Here is a 26,885-nt window from a genome sequence, read left to right as displayed (position 1 = left end):
TTCGCCCAAATCTATCACACAAGCTATATTCGGCGAATTTATTCGGGTTTGGGTTCGTATAGGCCCTTTCCTACTGATAGTTCTAACTTTTTTGTGTCGAAAGCAAATGGTGATTGGTATCAGTGGATACCACGATGGTACAGATGCCATTGTCTTTTTTGTTTTAGCCGAGAAAGATGAGTATATAAGTTAGTTTAAAAGGAAATTAATTCTTAGTGATGATTTCATTATGAAAGTTAGCAGTTTGGGTCTTAAAGGATTGGTTTTAAATAAATTTAGAATTTATGACATTTTAATTTGAGACTAGGCATTTTTCATATTCATAATGTATAGTATTGTTTATTTTTCGTCATTGTCTGTGTGGGATTGAAAAATAAAATACTAACCATTACAAAGAGATAAAATAAAAATTCCACCAGCAAACAATGAGCGGCAAAAAGCAGCAAAGCACAAATGCTAAAAGCGTGCAAGAATAATGTAACCAAAACATAAAAAATGGTTAGCAGGGCCACTAAACCCAACATACAATAGCCTATTTACAACAATTAAAAAATGCTTATAAGCATATGTAATAAGTTATACAAAATTGACAAGATATGTAGAGATATGCTTGGTGACATGGTAAAAAACGACTACACTATACAACATTGTTTAAGATTAGTACGACTGGATGGTGAAAAGAAACTCCACCTCAAGGATCGGAATCCTGTTTCTGGTTTAGTGTAAAAGTGCATAACCACCTCGAAGTAACCAAATTATGACGTCATTCTGATGACATCGTAGATCGTACTGTGGGGTCAGTAAGATGACATCCCCCTACCTTAACCCCTGCCCTTAAAATGGGACTGAAATGTAACCACCTCGGAAGCCAGTACGAAATGTAAGTTTTTTGGGCACCGGACAGTGTAATTTTCAAAGACTGGTGTGCACCAGTAGGCGAAAAGACGTGAGCACCGTTACGCGCGAGTATGCACCACATGTACCTGTTTCGGAATAATTATTTAGCTTACAAATTAGTTTTTTGACCTATTTGATGCACCAGATAGCTCGGTTTAGCACAGGACGTGCACAAAGCACAAAGCTTTCTTTCCATGCGGGCTCGTAAGGCCTAGAAATCTTTAAAAAAACAAGGGAAGTCCCAATTTCGTGTCTTCCGTTGTCGTCTGATAAAAATTGCGACACCACATGGTAAGATATTACGCTCTCAAAATAGGTGAAGTTCACGACTCGCTGGGTGACGCTGTGTTAGATTTTTGCCAAAACAATTGCCATTACCAGCAATGAAAATTCTTCTCAAATTTAACGATATCAAGTTTATTTCTATCGGTCAAGTTTGAGCCGGGCTGTGTCCCGTAACCCAGGTGTCGGGCCGGTTGTGTACTTGTATACTAGGAACATACCCTAGATTTTAAATTTGTTCCATACGACTCTATTGCTAAGGTCCATCTTTTGGAAAAACTGTTTATAGTTTGGCCGACGTATTGAACTGGGCGTTTAGTTTGAATTTATGCTGATCCAGGGTTGCTACAAGCGTTTATTTAGTTTACATTTATTAATTTTAAACTTTTTAGATACCTTAATTTTTATAATTTGTTGCCAACATTTTTTATTGATTTGCTTCTAGGATCTATAATACAATATATAAATTTGGAAAGTATCCAAAAACTCAACGTTTCAGTTATTTTGAAAGATTTCTTGCGTTCTTTTGTTTATATTGTCACTTTTTTTGTACATCTTTAGTTTCAAAGTCTTCAAATCTGGTTTTGAGTTAAGTGATTAATTAATAAAATTTCTTTTGAAGACATATTTGCTAATATTTACCATTTAATAAAAGCATAATTTTTCAGCAAAGGTTTCATACACGGTGGATCTAGTTCGTTTACTATTGTTGTTTAAGATGAGGAAAAGCAATTTTTATTTGAGGTAGGCCTACAACGAAAGCAAGGGTTTTTGCTGAAATTGTATAAGGTGGGATGTTCTAAAGCATTCAGGAGGATATAATCTTTTATACAAATCACTAATTTAATTCTTCGACTGGTCTTAGTAAAAAGCCACTGCGCCAAGACAAGGCGCAAGTCGATTTTTCGTGTGGAAAGTGGAGGCATGAAAACACTTTTGACTTGAAGAAAAACGGTCTTTTCATTGCAATAATTCCGACGGTGGCATTCAGTCATATATCATGACTTCCGAATTATCCACAAATTTTTTCCGTAGTCACGCTACGTTCAGTGAGAGTTTGGAACGACGAAGTTACAACATTTTTTATGGGAAAGAATTACAAAGATTTTGGCAAAACAATGTCTTATAAAAATGTTATCGCATTGGAGTTATGATGAAAATTTTTAAAAAATGACCAATTCACCGTTTCCATGACCACTTTTTAGGCTAAGTACTAGGCGTTACTTTCTCTATTTGAAAGTAACACAACTTACGCAGACCTTGCACTCGGTCCGAACTGCGTTTTCAACCGGCTTACAAAAACAGGTGGCCCAACAGCAAGGTCTAGCTAGTATTCAGGGCCAGGCGGCAGGACAATTTCGGATCGTTAGACATCTGAATATCCGTAATTTCCGTACGATGTTTAAGGCAATCTGTAATTACTGTTGTTTTGTGCTGTATCAGTGAAATATCTTGCGCAGGTAAACTAAATTAGCGGGTTATGATACTGTAATATTTAGCTCAAAGATTTTGAAATGAGCTACTAGCAAAGTAATACCTAATAAATTGGTAAGAATAAGAGTGCAACTGGATTTATGAAATGAAATAATGGATCACTAGATATCAGTTTCTTAACACATTTGTAATTGATGTACATACTGAATCTAACCATAACATATAATCAGTTGCTCTGTGGCATACCGCGGGTGTAAACAGCTTTTTCCTCTATAAGTTTTATCGTTTTTCTAATTTCCTTTACACACAGAGCTATGTACAGTATAGCGATTGTGTATAATTAAAGAATTAAGCTGCAAGGCCCATCATTTATACACCAAATCTACAAAAGAACAGAGTTGTCGACTGTCAATGTAGCTTGTCAAAAAAGTCCACTGATCAGTACAGTTTATATTTAGTTTAAAGTCACACGCCTTATAGTACCCGACATATATCTTTCCATCCACGCTGTTTACTACACAAGCTTGAATTTTCAGGAGTTTAGCTGATCTCTAAAACTAAAGTAATAACAAAAAATATGTATTTATTTAATTATTTTTCGATCGCTATAACAAACTGGTCTGTAAAGTCGCAATCAGATTGCGAGCAACATCTTAAGACAAAAAGTAACTTTTTTCACATAAGCTACATTTTTTGTTCTAGCTTTCCATCATTTAAGTTTCTTACACTGTAGGGAGCTAAACAAACTTAAAGGCGACTACTTTTGGTATAAAGATGTCACAATATTATGTCTAGCAATAAAAAACGGCGGAAAAGTCTGTCCGATCGTGTTGCTACTTTTCCCACGTAACAGACAATTACAGAATGTCTTAAATCAAATACTGACGTCTAAATGGATGTTCCAAAAGTTTTATTTTTACAAACCGGCGACAATTTCAGATAATATTCTCCAAAGAAAGTGTTAAAACTCTTCACCACAAAACATCAACATAATTTTGTTAAAAGAATTTACTTCAGAAGTATATTACTATACTTAGGACATCGTAACCATAGGCTATAAGTTCGAAAGAAAAGATTATGAGAAATGGTCAAGTAAAACACATCTATAAATACTGACTGATAGCAGGAACACATGGGCCGTTGCAAGTTGGACCAGCACAAAATATAAAGCTTGTAGGCAGCATCATTATGGTACACAAGCAGGTTGCACAGACTACGTGAGCCATATTTATCTGTCATACTTTTTACACAGATCGGAAACCTGTATACGAGTATGCTTGTTAAATACAACCACAATGTCTGACTATGAAGTCATTAAGGATGCCATCATCCACAGTATTGGTGTCATCAATGTATAGGTAATGTAATTTAAAGTATTCGAGGGGAACACAATCCACGGTGGGAGGGACTGAAGGCCGTCTGTTCCGAATTTCTTCCTATTAATGTTAATCATAAAGGTCATAGAAATCCTTGTAAAGTCTTACATAAAGGTAAAGATCCTAACTTAAAAGTTCATGTTCAGGGTAGCCCTGCATAGAGTATAGGCAGTACACAATATGTAGCGAGACAAAACTATTCTCTTTGCAGTGTACAATAACGTATAAAATATATTAAAAACATTGTTATTTCGCTGATACAGTATTTATTCAGTTAACATACCCGTTTCATTACGATCGAATGATTTGTAGCATTCATATGACTTGACAAAGGATATTCACATCTTCCGTAGCATTCACCCACGTTGTAGCTTGCTGGAGATGCTATGTTCAGCTGAATATCACAAAACACTAAAATTAACCACCAAAAAATTCTGTCTATAAGCCATAGATGTGAAAACAGAAACTTTTAGCTTAGGGCATTTTAAAAGCAAATCACGTAAAAATTAGTTTATAATAGGGAGTAGTAATGACTATACATATTGTACAGTGAAATCTTAAATGTTGAAATGCAATGACAAGAATTTCACAAGTCTTACCCCTGGTTTACGTAGATCAAGATGATAATCTTTTCTGCCACATTCTGGATTGTCTGTGTTTCTCCTTAACCCTCGCCGATTTCTCCTGCCTACGAATATAATGCATATCGACAGAAGTTATCAGCTAAGGCACAAACGTCAAATGAATAACTAAATATTTTGTATACGTACAAATTGGAAGTTCATTGATCTATTAATTCTATAATGCCAAAATCATTTGTACCATTACTTAAATCCTCAAGATGAAAAGGAAACAAATCTTCAATCGAATGTACAACAGCTGGTTGCGCATTCTTTCCAATTCGGAAGTGAAAAGTTAAGGAAAGTGCTCTTTGTACAATGTTTGTCAGTTCTGAAATGTTTTTATCTGAAAAAGCAATAATTTGAGTTCAGTATTTACTAGTGTAGCTTATTAAGCGAGCATATGAAGTCCTAAAACATAGAATTTATCTCAGTACCTCATTGCAATAAATTTAACAAATGTAAAGCGAGTAACTTTTACTTTGAAATTTCAAAATTGCCTCAAACAAGAAGTTTTTATTTTAGCTTACGCAAGCTCTAGAGCAGGGATGTCCAACCTTTTATTATAGTGGGCCGCATTGTCACTTGAAATAATTCATTGGGCCGCATAACCTATTAAATTTCAAGAAAAATGGATACATAAAGAGCTGACTGGTACATTTTACTTAGGCTAAGATTCAAAGTTCAAAATACTACTTGGAGTGAAAATAACTAGCGGGCCGCACAAAAATCTCAGGTGGGCCGCACTGTGGCCCGCGGGCCGCAGGTTGGACATCCCTGCTCTAGAGTCTATAGCAACAAGAAAAACCGCTTTACGAACCACGTAATACCGACGCTATACCCGGAAACGTACAACATAGATGTAGCTAGACGAGCAAGAACTCACAACAAACAGTGGCATTTTTTTCAAACAAGCGATGGAATGTAGGTTAACATGATTTCTAGCTTGTAATAAATCGTTCATAGGAATTTGGACCAAATGCTGTGTGTAGTGATAAAAGCAATTAATATGAGGATTAGTTAGTGGCACCAAATCGTTTGACGTTTGTAAAAATTGAATACAAAAATTGGTTCTACTCAAACAACACGTTTATAATGAAATTCAAGTTAGGGTATCTTTATTCCTTCTTGCTTAGAATGACGTCTTCTTTATTTATTATTGCTAAATGGCTCATCATTGTCGAAAAATGTGTACTCTTTTTTTTTCATAGCCCCACAATAGGCAAATAACCAAATAAAGGTAGCAAATACCTGAAAATATTTGCTGAAATGGAGCAACTTGTACTTGCAGTTTCAATTGTTCATTCTCTATTTTGAAGAACCATGGAGACAATTCATCACGATCCAGGCTGGCCACCATCATATATCCCTCCAGAGTTGGGCAGGATGACTGCAATTTATACAAATATTGAGTGGAAGTAATAGATTTGTTACCTACAGTTAAAACTCCTTTAAATTACTATATACCCTTGTCTGTGGGGGAGGGACACAAGTCACATTGTCAACGCCTATAAGTTAGCTGATGTTTTTGGGAAGGGGTTAACAGATTAACTTTATAAAACGCTTTCGTAACTGAGCGTGAGAAAACTAGGGAGTTTTATAACTAGTATGAGTCCATTTGCAAAAATTATCGTTCTTATCTGGAAAATCATAAAAACTTGCAGCAGTTCTGGCATGTATTTACAAATTATTGCACCTGCTCGCTCCTGTGTACAGCTGTTTCGAATTCCTGCGCTTGCTGGGAAAACTTTCTCACGACCAACGAATATTTTCCATAATACTCGTCAATCTGACAGGGTGGCACTCTCAGCAAGGCTAAATCTACCGCCACCAAATCATGATTCAAATATTTGCTCCTGTTACGGAAGTCGGTAAACATTAAAACTGACGAGTTAGAAAAAATGAAACGTGTCTCCCTGTCCTATTTGTTTTAAATTTTTACAACAAAACTTACGAGTTAAACGCTGGAGCATTGAAAACGACTTCGATCACGTCTCCATCAGTTTCCTGTCTAGTTGGAAGAAATGTTTTGCCCTCAATGTCATCAGAAGACGTGCGAGCATCGAAGAAACTCTTCCACTTTCGTTGAGTGGAGGATGCAAATCTGGAGCAAGATGCCACCATTTTCATGGCGTCTCTTTTTGCGCTGTTGTCTCGATTTTTCATCGCCACTATCTCTGTAATAATGCAGCATATGTATGGTAATTTATTAAATTTTTGTGTCACATGCTTTATGTATGCCAGACCATTATGACGTACTTGTAATGTATTCTATTTCCAAGGCCGCCAAGTCTCCTGAAACATAAAAAATGTCAAAACAGATTTTGTAATACAAAGTTCATATCTTTTAAAATTTAGAAATATAATTTAATATTTAAAAAAAATCGATTACGGTTTATCATTTCAATTCCAATAACTTACTTTATGTGCACTATAAGTCATAAATATTTTAATAGGTTATTGATGTTGAAAAGGTTTATTACTATACTTAAGTATTCCATTAAATTGTTACACACTTAATGTTAATAACTTATAGCCTCTTATAATATTCAAAGTAAATGTCGGTCTTATGCATTTGCAACTTTCAGGAAATACTTGAAACTACCAACTTTTATTTTTGATCTTATAGCAAGCATTATATGGGTTAAAAATTAGAAACTATTTAAATTTTACAAGCATTTTAAAAACGAAGCATTGTTTGCCAAAAAATAATCAAGTCTCCCAGTGCATGGTCATGGATTAAAATTTAATAACCATTTAGATTTTAGATGAAAAGTGATCACAGAATTACCAAATTAATCAAATTGATCACGAAAAATATGCTGCACATATACAGGAGAATTTTTATTTATTTGAAAACGTATGCAGTAGGTACCATTACAGGCTTACATACAGTACACGCATAGTGTTTTATATAGTACTATACTAAAATGTTTTAGTATTAATAATATTAATTAATCATATATTTAGTATTAATTTTTACACCATATGCAATACATTTCAAAGGGGATTATTGCTGCTATAATATCGGTAAAAACAAATCATCACATTATTAATTTTCATTCGTTATTGTACACCATTACACAAACTGATTAGTCCATAAAAACATAAACAGGATTAGTCAACAAATTATTTCCAGATTTTTTAATTAATTGCATGCTGTATTTGAGCACGTTCTATACCTGTTTTTGATATGACTTTACAAAAACCTGTGCAAAAAATATTATTAAAAATCTCGTGATGAAATAACTTCGCGTTTGTTTTTGCAAAACCTCGAGCACTTCTACAGTAGAATACACCAAAGTTTATGAGAGGTCTATAGTACAAATAGTTAGTTTTCTGTCATATCGGCACGTTTTAATTTGTTGATTAAAATAGAAGCACTGTAACATTACAGGTTGATGCGAAAACTGTTAGATGTATAATAGTCAAAAATTTCTCACATGTGTGTTCTTTAATTATACGTAAATAACAAATGACGACAAAACAAATGTTTACACTTACGCCTGATTCTGTGGCGACTTGTGTCCTTGACCGTCATATCTCGAGCCATCGCGCGCATTTCATGACATCGTCTGTCGTTGTCTCTATTGTAAACAAGTTTTAAGTAGTGTCAATTTACTTTGCTTGTTTACCACAAATGAAAAACCTGTATCCTGTAAAACTATTTGACGGGAATGACTGGTTTTATCCTAAGTCGAAAAGATAGTGATTAAGAGCTTGTTATTCGTGACTCCAAGTATATTCGCTGGTCGTAAGTATATGTAGAGGCGGTGACGCATCGTTTGCAAGCTCATGTCTATTTATACGGTATATTCAAGACGTCAGTAAACTGAAAGGTAACGTCAAAGTTACCACCACAACACCATGTATTAAATTGCAACAAAAAACGAACAGTTTTACTTTCATAAACATGTATCATTATTCATTAGCTTATCAGCTTTTACAAACACAAACTTGACGTTAACTGCATCTTATTCCCCAGGTTATTAGTTTAGTTTATAATATACTTATAGTATTGATTGTCCTTATATTATAGTAGGTTTCAGTACATTGATAGTTGCATTGCAGCACTGATAAAGGGTTATTTTGAGCACCTCAATCGAAGATAACAAATGTTGCATAATTGTTAAATCAAAAGTGCATGAAAAACCTAAAGTACGCAAAGCAGAAGACTTACGATATAACTCCCTTCAAACAATCAACGATGAAAGCTTCTTCCGAGCGGCTGGGTGAAAAGTTGTCCATGACCCCACCAGAACGATGCAGCACTCGGCTGATCTGTGCCCCAGTCAAAGTCATATCCACCACAAATAGAACTAAAGCAATTAGTTTCATAATTCTTATAAAAAAGCAGCGTGTTGTAGTAATCAGGGCGTCTATTACAAACAATTGTTAGAAAAAATACAAAACCTGTCTTTATGTAACACATCTCAAAGACTGCTGTTCCCAAGCTATTTATGCAATCTGTATCCTGACAGGGTGCTTTCGGGGTACCATTAAAATTATGTGAGCCCCATACTTGGGCGAGGACTTATATATGCCAAGGTCACGCTCCAAAAACTTTCTCCTCCTATTTATTACGTCATGGTATTTTCTCAGTTTGTCAAAACCCAAAGGTCGACAGCCAAGATAGGTTTATTTCGTTGCCTGAGGTAAACTTCTATTTTTTTCTAGAAAAGTTCTGCACGAAAGAATTTCCTTCCATGATTCTGCATACACAACCAGACATTCATCATCTTATGTATAGAATTGACCTATATAGCGAGTTCAGACGAAAAGTTTAAAGTGATAATTGCCACGTGCGGTTGCTTTTTATTTCTAAAACTTTGCTAAGTAACTGAACGAGGATTGTTTGGATTACTTTAATCACAGCCTAGTTTATCTTTAAGTTGTATAAATTATTAACCGAATCAAAGCATGATGAACTCTTAGTATTTGCAACTCAATGCGTTTCTGAACAAACTTGCGGACAGACACGACGACGACATTGAGCTAAATCTTTGTAATCTACTGCACATGTGAATGTTGAAGAACTGCTGCACTGCAATGACGTGGGAAATTGCTGCTAGGTCGATGAAATATAGTTGTAGTCTTGGTGATGAAAAGACATAGCCTAGAATAATGATTGTCTTGACTTACTACACAAAACAAGCATTTTATTACAGTTACAGTTTCTTCGTTTACACACAACTTGCCAGTGTTTGTTTCAAATAATGCTGTGCTTAATCTTGTTAAGAAATTCCCGCGATTAATCTTACCCTCTAATTGCTACAGACTGTTTTATCGAACATCTGGATCTCGGTAAATGAAGGAGTTGAGGGATGCCCAAACGCAATTGCTGCTAGCACGTTATGTGTGTGGCATATACTTCTTTACTCTGTTTATAATTCTTTGACACAAACATCAGAAAATTTCCTCTATTTCAAATCAAGATCGATATCGACGCCTGATAAGATAAGCTTGAACACAAACCGCCTTGGTCAAAAAAGTTTTTTTATTTTTTTGACAAGACGCTAAAAAAACATCAATTACCTCGGTTTGCGTTTTTCTTCGACGGACTAAACTTACGTAATGTGATAAATTCGCTAAACTTTACACTTAATATCTTGACTAATTTAATCAAGGTCTTCAAAATGTCCTTTTGTACGTGTTGTATGATCCATTATACCATCAACATTTCAAGAAATGTCGAAATCGTTTGCTTGTATAAAGCAAAGTAATCGGCTTATAATATAATCCATCCTACACTGTCATTCATGTGTTTAAAATTTAAACACAATTTTACTTCTTTAAACATGTTAAAGTGTTTAATTATGTGTTTAAGTGTATAAATTTTGTTAATTTGACAAAATTTAAACACTTTATGGGTTAAACACCACAATCCATTACACGTTTAATAATGATTTAAGCCTATTGTACACTTTTTCCACGCTTTAGGCGTTTAAATGTTAAACACATAACACAAAGATTACAAAATGTGTCAAACAAAAAGGTGTTTAGGAGGAATGTGTTTATTTTGATTAGTTTTATTGAATTATATCTTATACTTTAAGTTGCTTTAGAAAGAATCTATCAAAAACAGTTCGGTACTATATGCTTTAGAATTGTTCGCATTACCCAATTACACGAGCTATTGTTCAGTATAAATTTGTATCTCGGACTCAATTCTTAGGTTTAAAGTTGGCAACTTGTAGTCGTTTTAAAAATTTTCCTGTATGGAGTGGCTGAACACTAAATTGTATTGTTCAGGCCTTACTGTAGGCTATATTTCAAAGGGGTGAAAGGGGCCTTGGCCACCCCGCCCCCATATTTTGTGTCTATAGGTTTCTACATCGGGTGGTGGTGTCTTAAAACCAACAATTTGTATAGTTCTCTTTGTAATTTCATGAAATATTTGACCCCCCCCAATTTTTTTCTGGCTACGCCACTGGCTATGATTGGTTTTCAAGTAAAGCCATTCACCCAGGAATGGAGGGTGAAAAACCAATTACCATACTTTGCCCATCAAAGTTTGAAATTACTCGGGCATAGCCTAACGTGGGCGTTCTCTTCTCGTCGTTTGATTGAAAGGTAAATGATAAGCGTTCACTATCAGTTAGTGCAGGGGTGGGCAACATACGGCCCGCGACGGGATTTTGCGCGGCCCGCAGACAGTTTCCGGTCTTACATAATAATGTGGCCACATTCTGCCGCAATCCCTGTATTGCGTCACTGAATAAGTCCAAGTTTGCCAACCTGAGAAAGATGGCCATAAATCTACTTGTTCTGTTCGGGTCTACATAGCCTACATTTATGAGCAAACATTTTCGACCATGAACATTAATAAGACAAAGCTGTGTTCCAATCTATTCAGGAATCCGGCCCGCCAAGTACTTCATTTTCTCATATCAGGCCCGCCGACCGAAGAAGTTGCCCGCCCCTGAGTTAGTGGAACGTCTGAATAACGTTTGTTCATATAATGTAGATTGTGTATCTGAAAATAGTAAGTTATAACTATTTATTCCATGTTTAAATAACTCAAAACCTAAAATATTAAAATAAAAAAACTTTCATAACATTACATTAAACTTTATGTTTTACATTAGAACAAGTAATTGTTGTTTTTATTTGCTTTTTATCCAGCAAGTTTGCTATTTCAAAATTATTTTAAGTTTTATGAAATAATATGTTAAGTTCTACCATTGTCAAAAATGTGGGCGCGCTTTTACCACCTTCAGACGGCTACAAGATATCTCTAAAATCTGAATTCTGAATCCTCTTTTCAGCTTACATAAAGACAGCGAATTGTTTTATGACGTTTCGTAGGGCTGTAGCTTATTGTCACAGTTTGTTTTCTGTAGCCTATATAGGTAGCCTGGTGTAGCATATTTCGCTGTATGGTTCAGGTTTGTTACTGCAAGGCCTAGGCTATATTCCAGGCATAAAGGTTTACAGAGTTACAGACGATAACAAATACTTATAGCATGTTTTCGATACCCGATGGTGCCAAACCGTTGTAATGCTCTTGGGAAAGGCAATGGCCTTCGGTAAGCATTTGATGTTGATAATTTATTACTGTAGAAAGAAAATTGTTGTAATAACTGTAATGATAAATGTCTTAGCCTACAATATAAAATATTTTGTACTCAGTTTATACTAAGCTGTTTCTTTACAGGCGTTTTCTGTAGAAAGTTATTGGAAAAACTTAGAAACTTATGTTGGAAGAGAAGCCATCCACCTGTGCCATCACTTATGGTATAGTAAACAACCCTCATCATTAGGTTTCCTTCAGCTACACTGGCAGGTGATGCAGAATTATATATTTATGATCCACATGACATTTTTATTATTAACAATATTGAGTTAATTTTAAAATATACTGTGCATGCCAAAAAGTGTTGCTTCAGTGGTGGATTTGCTTAGCACCAGGTTCAAACAATGCGAACTTATTGAAAATGTCCAGTGTTACTACTTTTGTAATGTTCTTGGGTAAGGCATTATTAATCTTTACTCTTCTGGTCCTGGTGAGCAGTGTCAGGGTTGGTCAATATGTTATAAAATTCAATAAACAAATGAAAATTGAGTTTTTGTGGAAAACTGCAGAGAGTGGAGGAATAATTGCCGAGTCCGAGTCTTCCAAAGACGTTCGAGAAGAAAGATTCTGACACCTTATCAAAAACCTTGATTACATCTCACTACTGTTTTAAAAGCTATATTGTTTAGTTTTATATTTTTAATCACTGTAGATTCAGAATGGACAAAAAAGGGCTACTGAAGCTATTAGACAACATTTAGAAAAGGAAGAATCAGAATGGGAATACGGTCTACTAAAACAGGTATTTAAGACCAATGTCTGTCTTTCACCAAGAAGCAATTAGTTTAATGTAAAGATGGATGCATTAGCGGAATCATTGAAAAGTTTTCATTATTAGGACAAATGTTAGTGTTTGAAAGAAACTTATTATAAGGTGTTTTAGATTTTCATGCTTTTGTAAGAGAATACAGTTGTAGATCATGTTTAGAGGCTGCAACACGGTTATTGATATGATGATAAATTTTGCAGATTGAGGAAAAATTCAGAAATGTTTATCAATTTGATTACAATACGATTTAAGAGGCTTGCGTAAGCATGCTAACCACGCTAGACAACAAATGTAACAGCAATGTTGAGTGGCAATGCCGTAAGAATGAGGTGAGCAATCTGAGCATTCATCCAGCAATTAACAAAAATCAAATTTGGTTGTTTTTGTATTAGTTTATTGCTTTGTTGAAGGATAATGTGTTCGGATGCTTGATATATATTAAGGGAAAAATAAAGTCATTATTATTAACAGTGTAAAAACCTAACGCAACTTTTGACATAGGATCCATCATCAGAGAAAGAACTTAATCTCATTTTGAGGTCACAAAAACAACTTTGGCCAATCCACAAAACAAATCTTTATGATGCAATGCAGACTGTTAATGTGAGTTGTAGTTGCTTTATTTAACTGGTGGCTTTACAGAACAATTTGTATACATTGACATTTTTGTTTTAATTTTTTAGGCATTTCGGAATAGTTTAAACTTCAGAAAGAAAACACTGCCAAGTTTGCTTGTTTCTTATAACGAAGCCGGAACCATGAAAACATTCATTGTTGCTGATTCAATCCACGTCAGATGTAACAACGATTCGAGGGTGGTGTTAGGCTATTTAATGCAATTTATCGGTTGTTATTATTATTATTACTCACGGATGCCGGAAGAGGAAGCGCAGAGAGGCCATTGCCCCCTTTTCTTTCTTTATTTTCCAAAATGACATTCAAAAAGTGCCCTTTTATCGAATTTTGCCCCTTGCCAAAAATAATTCCGGCGCCCGTGATTGTACCTGCCTTGTTTCTGTTGCACTGCTGTAATAAACGCTATTTTGGAAATTTTGACTGCCAAGTAACAATACGCATAAAATAGTAAACACCTAGTTAGTAAACACGTAAACACCAAAGATAATAAACACCTAGTTAGTAAACACCAACAACATTTAAACACAAAACAGAATAAACATGTGCGATTTAAACATGTAACCATTTTAGGTGTTTCTTTTAGGCCTCACTTTTCGTGTTTAATTAAAGTGTTTAACAAAATGACAGTGTACACATTATCGGGGACCGTGCTACATACCTGTGGTGGAAGGTTTTGAAATTTTAAGAAAGCGTTTCCTCATGGTTTATATCACAATAATTAACGAAATAGGTTTATTATTTCACAAATTTCTTATTTAAAGTAAGACGGGAGAGTAAGATAAATAATAATGTAAGCATAAAATAGGAAAATAGCAAAATTTATACAGTGTTTATCAAACAAATCAGCAATAATATATGCCTTCCTTATTTCTTGAAACTGTAGAAACTTACATTTTGAATCGATCATAACAATATATGCTTAGCAAGATAATGATTTGCAGGTGCAATATATATTTCACGCCTGAAGTAACGCGATGACCAGAGTCAAATTTATCATTTCATTTTACGGCAGAGAACGCGAAGATCCAATTCGTTTTATAGTCGGTTTCGTTTTCAACATAAGATATTTATACGTTCGATAAGTTTTACTTTAGGGAGTTTTATTATTAAGCGTATATTTGTTGGGTTCAATATTTCATGCAAAAGCGATCAAGCACGATAAAGCATAAGCCATAGTATAGCCTACCTGATGATGACATGGTAAAAGTTAAAATATGTCAGGTTGGCAATTGGTAGTATGTTGGTTGAAATTACACTATGATATGTACGATGTAGTGTAAATCAGAGCTGAAAATATGTGTGGTTCGCGACCAGTCTTGTATCATCGTGCTATCAAGTTGATGTAATGATGATTCGGGTATTGTGTAGCCAACTGGCGTAAAGTTGCATGGTTACCGGATCGCTGGCTGTATTTATTTGCAGTTCAAGTGATTTAATCTTAAAATTACTTTATACCTGTTGCAATAGCCGTTTTTTAAATTCAAATCATAACAATCAAAATCAAATAAAACTTACACCAATGTATTTTTAATCATTTAAATTCATGTCAATTGAATCAAATCGTAAAAAAATTTAAATAAATTTTAAAAAGCTAAGATGCATTCAGATAAATTTGAATTAGTTAGTATCAGACCAAACTTGTTTTATGACCGGTTACTTTCAGATTTTTTTAACTTAAGATGTTCACGTGTTCTAGCAGAAGATAATTCGGCAAAGTTTAGTAATCAGATCAACCCGACTGTTGGTGTTTACGTTGTTATTCCCCTTAACTTATGTACTTAACTAACCATGACCTTAACTATGTATACATGGAGAGGTCCTGACTTATCTAAATAATTGTGTTCCGTTAGTTTTTTCTGTTTTTTTTGGTAGACTTGGAAATTTCATGCAAAATATTAGAAGCAAGTGGTTAAGAATAACTTTATTGATTTATGATGACTCAATAAAAAGTATAAATTGTACCAAGATGGTAATTTGCAAGCGTAGCCTCGAAAGCATAAATCTGTATAAAAGTAAATAAAAAATGCAACTTCAAGTCGCATGAAGTTAGAATTCTAAGCTTACTACACGATAAAGGCTACTAAACATTTCCATTGGCAGGTTGAACGCTAGCCTTTTATTATACTTGAGCTATGTTAATAGACGATTTATATCCACAGTCTTGTCATGGCCTGTAATACTTAATATACAGCGTGAGCAACAACGCATTAGGCAAGTTAATATATTCCCTGTTCAGTGGTTTTAAGCTTTCTGGGAATGTTTTTCTCTAAACTTATAAACATTCAAAGGCGACACAAAACCTATAAATTATTGGCGAAAGTTCAATGGTCATCGCCATTGTTAACTTTGAAATGTAATTTGCGGTCCATATATTGTGTATGATCATAGATCGTCCGAATCAATTCTGTTAAGCTTCTACTGTAATGGGATACCGGAGGTGTTACGCTTTGGTTATTTATGACGTAGTAAATTACTATGGCTCTTAATTTATTTTACATTGCTCAATGCACTACAACAATTGCACGAAAATACAGTAAAAATACGTATACAGTGTTAAATGCAGATATGTACATGTTAACGCTATAGCTGTTATATGCATATTTATCACACAAACATATAACATACGAACAGATAGCTCATTACAAATAACACAAGCGATTGGTTTGAAACTAAGATTGGTAAAAGTTTTGGAAATAAATTATAAACGGGGCTTTGCAGTAATTAAAATATGTACATACCTGCGTACCAGAGCATCTTCAAACGCTTCTATACAGTACGTCAAACAGACCATGAAATCAGCAGCAAATCACATAATCTTTCTGCCAACTTTTAAAAACCATGCATAGACAACAGCAGAAATATATAGCGATATTAAAACAATTTGCATGTTGCTGTAAATGTACAACTCAAATTGAAGTTTGGCTTGTCAGATGAAATATTCTTTAACTAATGTCAATCAAAAATAAAGATTTGTGTTTACTTGTAGAACACTTTTTCCCCGGCCGGCAAGTATTCATTTTTATAATACAAGCGATGCAAACAAAACTTTCACTGGTTGGTTTTAAAAATTATTCCAAAAACAATTTTTTCCAACATTGAAGTGATTGTGAGATGACATCAAAAAGTGTTCAAATCACCGCCCGAGGACTGATTTGCGAAGTTTCCATTTTTTTCCATGTACGCTTCCACTTGTCCAGGAACTTCAAACATCATCTCATCTTGCAGTCTTACTTCGCTAATTACTTCATTATAGCTTCCGAAAATATAATCTTGGAGGTTTACAAACTGCATAACAATGAACACCTTGTTGGTTGAAATCATGTATACTGTTAGCCCACTGTTTAGTAAGAGAACATATGTTTAATGCTTAAAGTGTTTAAGTTTGAACACAATATGTTACAATTTGAACAAATAATGTTTATACACTAAACGCAATGCGTTGTTTAGGAAAACAATTTTGCGCGCAGCTGGTAGTGTTTAGGGTTTAAATATACGACCAATTTTTATGTTGTGATTTGTTTCTGGTACTGTGTTCATATCCTAAACATGTTTGCGTTTAGCACGAAATGTGCTTAAGAAGCATAAATTACAGCAATTACACTTGGAAATTGCTAAACCAATTTTACTGAAAGACTCGCTAAGAAATCGTTGCTCGTGTAGCTTACTGAAGATGATTTGATTTTACTTGTAAATTTATACAATTGACGCACATCAACAAACTTTAATGGTAAAAATGATCAACTTTGCTTTCGAATTGTACCTGTTGGTGTTTTCTTCGTAAGAATATTTAGGTTTGTAATGACTAGCGTAGAGTCAAAATTAGGCCTATCCAAATGACTTTATTTTATCTAAGTCTCAGTTAGACCTATAATATTTTGCATATGCACTTTTTTGTATTGTATTGTATTGTTTATTTTTCGCCATTAACTGACACTAACACTAAACAAAAGATTCGGTTTGTCGATTTTTTTTTCAAGATTGATCGAAAAAATGAATCTTTTGATTAACGTTTGAATTAATTTTGAAACTATTCTTTTTTCTTTGCTTGCTTCGAATCTTTCAAAAACTTTCTATTTCGTTTCTCAAATTGGGATCGCGCACAAAACGATCGGATTGGATGTTTTAAAATTACGTCATCAATTGGTACAAAGCGCGCATCGTGGTGAACCAGTTGAAATAAACTGACTGCGGAGCGAAGTCGCCTACTCGGCCTGTTCGGCAAAAAGGCAGCACGTGAGCAAGCTAGCCTGGCTAGCTTAGACAGACCAGTTTGTATAGGCTATAGCACTCCTACAGTACTGCATAGTTGTTAGTGAATATACTTGTGTAGAGTATGAGTGTTGTTCCTACTGGATAGAATTTTGGTTTAAGCTAGTTGAATGAGCCTTGCATAGAGATTAGTGACCTGATGATGATTTTGCAAGCAGAGCCCATGCAGTTAAATTCACTGGTTCCATAAGAAATTTAAATTGAGAACACTCTAGTGACCACATTAACCATTAGACAAGATCATTAATATTCAATCATTAAATATGGCACCCTTACGACATCTTAAAAACTGTAGGCATCTTTACACTGCGTACATGGTGTTTTAGGCGGTTAAGAAATGGTTTTGTGGTTTTACAGGAAGTGCAGAAGAAGTGCGTCCATGAAGGAACATAAGAAAAATCAGAAAAAACAATTTACAGCCTACTATATGAAGCCAATTATTATAATTTGAACCCGTTCCTGTGTACCTGTACGATGTCTCTCACGGCTTTATAACCGTCGTGGGTAACGCGTATATGGTCGCCATCCAATTCGTTCATATCTACGAAAAACAAGTGACAGAATTTTTTTCTAGTATATCAGAACGGGTCAATGGTGTTAACAATAGTGTTGTGCGCTTTGTATTGAAGTTTCTAAATACTATATAGGGAAGCTTACTTGTAAAATCCTCATTTCCGACCCCAACTATAACGATTGAAATTGGTAGTGTTGCCACCTTTACTATTATTTCCCTGGTTGCTTGCATGTCCGTTATAACACCATCCGTTATCATTAATAGTATGTAATAATGTTTTGGATTTTTTAACGCCAGTCTGTTGGTAAAATTATATAACGATTAACAAATACAATGTTTGAGACTGTTTGTAAAACAAAAGGTCAATCAATAGCTAAATAAACATGAACTTGTAGCATTCTTAAATTTTAGGGTGTTTATAGGCCATTTTAGACTAAACTTATTTACACTGAAAATTATTCAAACCTATAAAAATGTTAACAAGTTCAAATGAGCTATTGTTTAAAAAAACATAAATAAAGTCGGAACTAACTCGCGTATCTTTTCAATCACCGGACTAAAGCTTGTGGGTTCATGAAACTGAACTTCCTTCACACAGGCTTCATAAGCTTCTATAAGATTATGAACGCCAAAGCATACAGGATTCTTGGATTGCAAGTTCTACAAAAGTATACAGTTACAGTTTACAATTTTGAAATGGTATGTTTTTTAATTCGTAATTTCATTATCTCACAATACAAAAGTCCAAAAGCGGTTGTAGTCTATGAGCAAGCCTGTTTTTACACAACACGGTTCACAAAAAACTTGAACTATATACGTCAAAGTGGTACGTCAATTTTGAGACAATTTGTGCGAAAAATATCGCTACAATTGCTATTACTAACATGAACCATTTCCTATAATTTGCTATCGCTTGTTGTATGCTGGCATGTATAGAATTACATGTTTTCTTAATGGTGTTCATACTGTAAAGGATTTTTCTTAGCTCTAAATTGGTTCGTCCTGAATAACGAGCTGCCAGGGACCCGGACTGACCATCCAACTCAAACAAGATAAAACATCTTATATAAGTATAAATAAAGTGGTAAAGTCAAGGGCAATGCAATGTTCCCGATCGACCCGCAAACACCAGTATATGTAAAATCGACCTTACACGAAACATCACAGGCAATTGGGCAGGATTAGGCTTGCATAAAGCGGTCTTAATTTTTGTTACAATGGTTCCATGCACTTATTTATCTGAAACAGTCAAATACAAAATAGAAGATAACCGAAGAAAAGTTTAGTAACAGGCTAATAAGCAGGCTTGTCCATGGGAAATGTCCCATGGGATGGGATGGGATGGGACAGCACGAATTGCAATTCCCATGGCATTGAAAATTTGCTAAATGAGCACAGTGACTCGGAATATGAGTACCAATGATAATAAATTGTCATAGATAGACAACTTTTCTGAACTTTAAAGTTAACAAAGTCAATAAATTTTGTCGTTTTGTATCTCTCTTTGTACATGTAGTCAATTCTAATAGACATTAGACTTAAATTTCCATAAATTTAATAACATTTATTGAATTGTATTTTGATGGGATGGCATGGGATGGGATGGGATGGAACAGGCATGAATTGCTATGGGATGGGATGGGATGGGACAGAAAAGAATGTCCCATGGACAAGCCTGCTAATAAGGCTTACACACCACTGGTAAAAACACTCACGCGCTAGGCGCGAACGTGTATAAAGTAGGGGCGCAAAGACGTTCTAACACCATCTTCAACAATCCATTTGTTGTTTAATTTGAAATAAACTAAACTATTCTATAGCTTTGCTAAAATAATACAAAGATATTTGAGTCAACCGCAAAGCTTAGCATTACCAAAAGCAAAACTAAAAAGTAAGAACTTCACAGTCCTTAGAAAAAATATTGTTAATAGTCCGAAAAAAAAATATTAGACACTGAAAGCTTTTAATAGCTGCTGGAACATAATTTGCGATATAGGTCTAAAGCAGGTTTTACCAAAGGAAAATCGTGCGAAATTTTTCCAGGGTTCCCAACTTTCGCTCCAAATCCATAGGAGTAAAATTCATTCTCGACGTCGTAATTTTCCATAAGCTTTCCGAAAACCTGAAAAACCATTGTTATTAACAAATTATTTGTCGGTTAAAGATCGAATCGGATCACCATTAATCAGATCGACACCTGTATAACTTGCTTATACTGGTTGGGTTTGTGCGGATCAATGTAATGCCAAGAGGATGGCTTTTTCGGATCACCATTCGACTTGGTAAAGTCAATGGCAACTGCAAACTTTAGTTGAAGCCTGTAAATGTTAAGTTCGTTCAGCAGAAAGGAAATGTTTTACACTAGAAACACGATAAATGTAATTTTACCCAGAGTTGAGATAATCTTCAAAAACTTTCACTTCATCTATGTGAGCACGTTTTTTTTCAATGAGGCCAGAGTGCTGGTTTCTTTTATTATATCTTCTTTCTGGATGAATGCACTGCAAACAGGAGCACCGTTACAATTAAGAAAAGTTGTTATAGACCTATACTCGGAATACAACTTTTATCTTATACTATAGCATGTGGTTGACGCAAAACAAAACAAGCATCAAACAAGGTGGAACTCCACTATTACGAAACATTTAGGATGTTACTTGCAACATGTTACTTGCGAGAAGCGCTTCAGAAAAATTCTGACGACTTTGGCGAGTAAAAGTGCCACTTACTATCAGGTAAATCCCAGTTTACCAAAATAGCTACAGTCTTAAAACAAAAAATCAAACCAAACAGTCGCTTCTGGTTAACCAGTTAAGGTAAATTAAGGTTAACCAGTTAACTGGTTAAAGCACCAATTGGTAACATAATGGCATAATCGTAAGAAATGAAGTCCCACGTCACTTGGCTGCCTTTCCCGCGCTTTTTCTTGTGTGTGAATTCGGAGCAACACTCAGCCTCAGAGCGACACAAGTAGGCTATTTCATGTATTCAATACAAATATAGCCTATAACACAATTTTAATCTTTTTTTTATAAATATAATATTGATTGTCTCAAAATGAATCCTTTTTGGGCAGATGCCATTTTTAGATTTGCTATAAGTACTTACTTTGTAAAACTTTGCTCTTTCATCGTCCCGCAGTAGTCTGGCAACCGTGGTTTCAAACTCCCCGATCAAAGTGTTTCTAAAATGTGCTAAGTCTAGTTTGAAGAGAGTGAACAAAAACTGTGCAATGCTTTTATAAACCTCAAAAAATATTTTAAAAAATTGTCAAAACACTCACTCCTCTTCTTTGGCAAAGCCATGAATTTCAATTTTTAATTGTCGATGTTGGTCATTGTTGCAAAGTGTTTTCATTTTAACTTTTCCTTCAAATTTCCAAGAGCTTAAAGGGTTAAGACCTTTACTTCCCTCCATTTTATGGCAAACTGTGGAGCTGTAATCGAAATTTCGTAAAGAATAACTCTGTCAAAAACGTATAAGACTTCCAGTAACACTGCGTTAATATTGTGAACTTAACAGAATATATGTATTAATATTAACAATATTATTAACAAACTATACGTCAAGATGGTCCAGCTATCGAACAGAGGTCTAATTTAATTCAAGTCTAATTTGTTTTACTACGTTGCACATATTTGGTCATACTACAAAAATACTGAATCTTAACAAACAAGAATGTTAAAAGAATATGATACAAAGACATTTTGGGTTAAGGCCTGAGGCCTTTTATACCATAGCCTCTAACTGTATAGTTTCGAAGTTTGGACAAAAATGTTATAGCACGTATTTTGTAAGGTTTAGAATAATATTGAATTTCTATTTGAATTAATGAATATATGTATCTATTAAATATAATCAAAGATTATATACTGTAGTATAGTATATTGTAGTTTTCCAAAACGAGGACTCACGGTTTGATTTCGTACAAAGACTATGAATTATGCTTACGTTTGGTCTTCATTAATGCGATAAAAAAGCATGCATGGCTTGGTGGATCTCATGACCGAAAACATGGTATCCAAGTTATCTGCCTTCCATAGTAAGTTCAAGATGTTTTTCGAGGTAGATAATTCCTCCGCTTTGACAATTATCTTATCGGCTTGCGACTGCGTTTCTAGATCAATTTCAAGTCTTTCGCCTTTTTGTTTGAAAATTTCTCCTAATTGGCAGTATCCAGTTCCTATTAGTGACTATGCGGCAAAAGAAAAACATAAAATGAGATAGATAAAACTTGTAGTGACGGAATAGGCTATGCTGCATTATACACATCACAGCAAATTTCGGATACATAGATATAAGCTAACGTAAAACATGCGCGGTTTTGCAACTGATGAGGTATCGGAAGGTTGTTGTAACGAATCACGCAGTAATTCGCTGCGTTCCTGGGGTAAAATCATGCTAATTGTTGACGTTAAAATGACAAAAGCTAGACAAATCTATATGACAAGTTTGTTAGCTTAAACGTTCAACCATTACAATCTTTCTATTAAATTTGGTGGGATATTTACGACCTTTGTTTCAATGATCGTCCAAAAATGCCTACGCATACAACTAGACAATCGTGTGCTGCAGAAAACGGCACAGAAATCCAAGAAAGATGGCACAAAATTGGAAACAATATGAAAGAGACTCTTTGAGCAGTACATCACTATAGGCCTACACATTATTGACATACCTACAGAAAAACTAAAACGAAGTGATCAGATTTTCACTACAACAACAAAGAAGCAAATCGTGAGTTTAAGGTGGTTATCAATAGGGCGCATGTAACTTTTGTTTTGTCTTCAGATATCTTGAGGAAATTCTGGACAGGTCGCTCTTATGCACAGCCTACCGCTGACACTTGGAGTCACCATAGATGTAAGAAATTTAACTCGCACTACTTTGATAAAACGTGGTGGTTTTAGCTTGGAGCTGCTAATTTATGTGCAGCAGCCTTGACCCTGGTCTACTCCGCTGCTCTGTGTCGAATTACACACAGCATCTGCAACATTGAAATTGGCATGAATGCATGGTGCTTTTACATATTGCGACATGACTTTTGTGTCCGGCACCATTGCATAAACTTTCCGACAACTCATGTCCCGACATCTAATTCGGGTGGTTGAAGAACATTACTCACGTATAACGACAGCGGACATTGTAGAAACTATGCATTCTCTTTAAACTGACTTATAGAATGATACTTGTAAAAATCGTTTTATTTGCATAGTGCTAACTGTGGTTTTGAAGGCCTAGGCCTATATGCTAAATACAAAACATAAATTAGAGGTATCAATACAAATCAAACATTTTAGTGTATTCTGTATGCGTTTTTAGCAAGCCAAACAGCAAAGTTCAAAGTTTTGTGACCATGCGTTTTTATGTTTTGCTCGTTTCATGAATAATATACTTGCACATAAACTTACCTCTGTGCTTTGTTGTTGCCTTGAATTCTGAAGTCTAATACAAAAATATTACGCAGATTAAAATGCATAAGCTAGTTTTCCTTTCAGGTTACTGTCAGTAGGATATGGCAATGTCAAAACAATTGTGTATGCCGTACCATACTTTATTTAGATAGCAGTTAATAATAATGAATAATTTCCGCCTAAGAAGTTATGTTTGCAGTTGGGTTTGTATGTTTGTCAACCGGTCTGTCTGTTAGAATCATTACTCAAAAGTGAGTCGATCAGACTTTGCCGAATTTGCAGGATAGCTTTGTAATGATAAGAAGTATTGAGCTGAAAAAAGCGGGAAAAGGGTTTGCGAGAGCACCAGAAAAGGCGTGAGGCTAACATTGTGCCGTTACTTGAAGCAAGTTTATCGATCGCCTGCATTGCGGAAAACCAGGAATAGATGGGAGCACGTTAAGTACAAACCTAAGCCAGAATAATCCCATCACACGAGAGATAGGATTGAAAATGTGTGACCTCTGGCCCGGTCGCGCCGTCGTATTGAGTTTTTATTACAATGGGACCACCATATAACCAATTTTATCATGATCAATATAATCACACGCATTCGGTTTTTAGGTTAGGTTAGGTGATAGAAATTTTGTCTAAGCCGGAAAAGGGTAATAAGAATATACCTTGTTCGTTAAGCCCCCGGCTTTGTTTGTCTATATTGATTTTCTGTGAGCATACGTTTCTTAATATTTTATGCCATAGCAAGGTTAGCACCATCCGGGTCGCTCCTTACAGCCAATAGAAAAAAATAAACGACTTGATGTATACAATGCCGTTTCTAAGTGCTTTTCTATTGTAGGCTATATTATATATAGTTATTGCTATTGAATTGGTAAACTTACACGTCAAACTTCAATGGTTGAATTTCTTTCACAAAATGTTTAATCACATATTTCTCGATGAATATAAGATCTCTGCTGCTTGGATCATTTTTGATTCGGTGAACCTAAATGCGCACAAAAAAAAATTAAATCGAGAATCAACACAAAACAGGACTTGCTGAAACCACCACATATACATCAGTACGTGGGCTTACGGACAATAAATCCGCAAAGCAACAATTTTTATTGCACTAAATATATTCGATGAAATTAAACAGCAAATAAAAATATCTTGAGTGTTTTGTAACAGCAAATATCACCCTAACTCAGCCACCGCAAACATTTAATTATCACTTTTTACCTCTTTCCACTTGTTTGAGCTCAAAATTTGCTCGTACAGGACAATAACATAGCTCAATTCGTTGTTATCTATATAATTAGTTAACAATTAAAGAAAATACATTGTTATACCCTACAACTTTCCATTAGGGAAGTCAAGCACAATATATCAAAAAATAAACAACAATTACGTGAAATTACTTTTCATGGACCATATAAATAAAGATGTAGCCGAGAGCATATTGAGTTCTATCAAATATTAAGAATTTTTTACGTATCTTCAATATAGTAAAGCAGTTTACCTTTGTTCTTTGCCGCAACACCTTGAAGATTTCTACACAAAACAATCAAAATTGTGATTCAAAAACCTAGCTATATGCCAATCCCACTATTCTGGGTATGCCGCTGTCTTTTTGTCGTTGTTTGTTAGTAGGCCTAATGGAGTTGTGGGATATAAGATCATTTTTAAAAGGAGATACGGGGAAAATGTTAAAAAAACGCTCAAAGTAAACAATTACTTAACTTACCGGTAACTAAACGCTGTTTACATCAGTTGAAGTGTTCTTTTTCTACAATTTACTCTATTATCTTTTCAACTTTTACAAAGCACAGTTGTTTCAGAAAATTTTTTATTTATTTTATTTCAAAAAACTTTATACAAATTTTGGCAATTTTTTAAATTATTTTTTAATTTTAAAAATTTTTGTGTAATTGTTACAAATTTATTTTTAATTAGTTTTTTAATTTAATTTTTCAAAACCATTTTTAAAATTTTTTTTTAATTAAAAATGCTTTTGTTTTAAACACTTTCACACTGGGATATTTTTTCAAATCCAGTTGTTTTCCTCTCCAAACTTTTTGCACTTAACCGATTATAGCCAACAAGTATTTTGCGTGGCGATTTTAATCAAATCGGTGCGCTGGCCTTCAAACTGTTGTTCACCAAAAAGCTCTGGTGTGCACGTGACGTAACCTACTCTGCAGTCTGGCTAATTCTGGCTTCCCAGCTGACATCCTTCTGTGTTTCGGAAGTAATTTTCAATAGACCGGTTTATGACGATACGCTAAGGTACCTACCGATAACTTATTCGTACCGGTATCGTATCTACCGTCATACCGATCGAACATTCAAAAGAACTAGGCTATTAACCAAAACAACTGCCGTCAAACGATTTTTTGCTACCTTGCATTTAGCAACAAAACCAAACTAAGATCTTAAAGTTAGCCTAGTTTTTAGCTGCTAAAAGATATTTTCTGACATGGAAACACTTTTAGGACAAAAAAATTGATGGCACTCACTCCTCGGCTACGTAGAAAGTCTCGAGAAAAATGAAATAAGTCAATGTTGGTCATTTTCTGTAGGCTTACATACATTATCGCGAACCATAATAGTTTGATAAAAATCCAAAAATTTTAACCGCTTAAATTGGATCCATTAGCGGTACTACCATGCAAATAATAAGTTACACTTACAAAAATTCAATGGAAAGCTCCACAGACTTCACGTCATTCATCGTATTCAAGCGCTAGCATCAGAGGTATCGAGCTGTAGCCTACTCTGCAGAGAGTCTTCAGTTGCCGATCCGCAGATTACACTATGATTTTCCTACCTTTTTCGTAAAATGTACACAGTAATACCTAAACAGCCCGAAGTAGATTGCTCTTTGTTCTTTGACTGATGTTGTCTAAGTCATTCTTTGTTTAGTCGTCGCCACGCAACCAGTATTAACGATCAAAGGTTAGTAGCAATCCTACTGCAGGCCAAATTTACTTTATACAACCAATAAAAATGCATGTCGGTTTATCAACACTTATTTTGTATCCAAGCAACCTCAAGTACTTGAAAATCCGAGGGTTGCCGTGTCACTCACAGCTTACCAATTATTCATTGCATGGTTATTA

At 34.8% G+C, this 26,885-nt stretch overlaps 3 protein-coding genes across 6 annotated transcripts; 1 reads left to right on the top strand and 2 right to left on the bottom strand.

Moving 5' to 3' along the window:
* Positions 1 to 3,506: 3,506 nt before the first annotated feature.
* LOC143449278 (uncharacterized) lies at positions 3,507 to 8,984 on the bottom strand. 2 transcript variants are annotated; one of them, XM_076949399.1, is made up of 11 exons: positions 8,790 to 8,984; positions 8,114 to 8,196; positions 7,792 to 7,818; positions 6,869 to 6,904; positions 6,564 to 6,786; positions 6,306 to 6,465; positions 5,861 to 5,999; positions 4,812 to 4,955; positions 4,589 to 4,677; positions 4,273 to 4,383; positions 3,507 to 4,049 (listed from the first exon to the last, which is right to left on the bottom strand). In XM_076949399.1, the coding sequence occupies exons 1-11, from the start codon at positions 8,945 to 8,947 to the stop codon at positions 3,894 to 3,896; spliced, it is 1,326 nt and encodes a 441-aa protein (XP_076805514.1). In that variant the 5' UTR covers positions 8,948 to 8,984; the 3' UTR covers positions 3,507 to 3,893. The 2 variants fall into 2 exon arrangements, with proteins under 2 accessions (XP_076805514.1, XP_076805515.1); XM_076949400.1 differs by lacking the exon at positions 7,792 to 7,818.
* A 2,838-nt stretch (positions 8,985 to 11,822) lies between these two features.
* Positions 11,823 to 14,133, top strand: LOC143450751 (uncharacterized). 3 transcript variants are annotated; one of them, XM_076951417.1, is made up of 6 exons: positions 11,823 to 12,138; positions 12,267 to 12,395; positions 12,838 to 12,927; positions 13,155 to 13,283; positions 13,456 to 13,557; positions 13,638 to 14,132. In XM_076951417.1, the coding sequence occupies exons 4-6, from the start codon at positions 13,221 to 13,223 to the stop codon at positions 13,887 to 13,889; spliced, it is 417 nt and encodes a 138-aa protein (XP_076807532.1). In that variant the 5' UTR covers positions 11,823 to 12,138; positions 12,267 to 12,395; positions 12,838 to 12,927; positions 13,155 to 13,220; the 3' UTR covers positions 13,890 to 14,132. The 3 variants fall into 3 exon arrangements, with proteins under 3 accessions (XP_076807532.1, XP_076807531.1, XP_076807533.1); XM_076951416.1 differs by lacking the exons at positions 12,838 to 12,927; positions 13,155 to 13,283 and having other exon boundaries at positions 12,280 to 12,395; positions 13,638 to 14,133; XM_076951418.1 differs by lacking the exons at positions 13,456 to 13,557; positions 13,638 to 14,132 and having other exon boundaries at positions 12,280 to 12,395; positions 13,155 to 13,262.
* A 1,927-nt stretch (positions 14,134 to 16,060) lies between these two features.
* Positions 16,061 to 26,669, bottom strand: LOC143449317 (copine-9-like). The gene is made up of 15 exons (XM_076949469.1): positions 26,457 to 26,669; positions 25,286 to 25,317; positions 25,006 to 25,073; positions 24,666 to 24,769; positions 23,785 to 23,818; positions 22,325 to 22,566; positions 21,657 to 21,809; positions 21,482 to 21,557; positions 20,762 to 20,874; positions 20,571 to 20,691; positions 20,388 to 20,495; positions 18,906 to 19,033; positions 18,517 to 18,671; positions 18,327 to 18,400; positions 16,061 to 16,875 (listed from the first exon to the last, which is right to left on the bottom strand). Exons 1-15 carry the CDS (start codon positions 26,495 to 26,497, stop codon positions 16,708 to 16,710), a joined length of 1,617 nt encoding a protein of 538 aa, XP_076805584.1. The 5' UTR covers positions 26,498 to 26,669; the 3' UTR covers positions 16,061 to 16,707.
* Positions 26,670 to 26,885: the final 216 nt, after the last annotated feature.

Source organism: Clavelina lepadiformis, chromosome 3 (genome assembly GCF_947623445.1).
Source record: "Clavelina lepadiformis chromosome 3, kaClaLepa1.1, whole genome shotgun sequence".
In the NCBI taxonomy this organism is placed as follows: Eukaryota; Metazoa; Chordata; class Ascidiacea; order Aplousobranchia; family Clavelinidae; genus Clavelina; species Clavelina lepadiformis.
The sequence above is the reverse complement of the archived record's forward strand: the minus strand, read 5'-3'. Positions and strand labels throughout refer to the sequence as shown.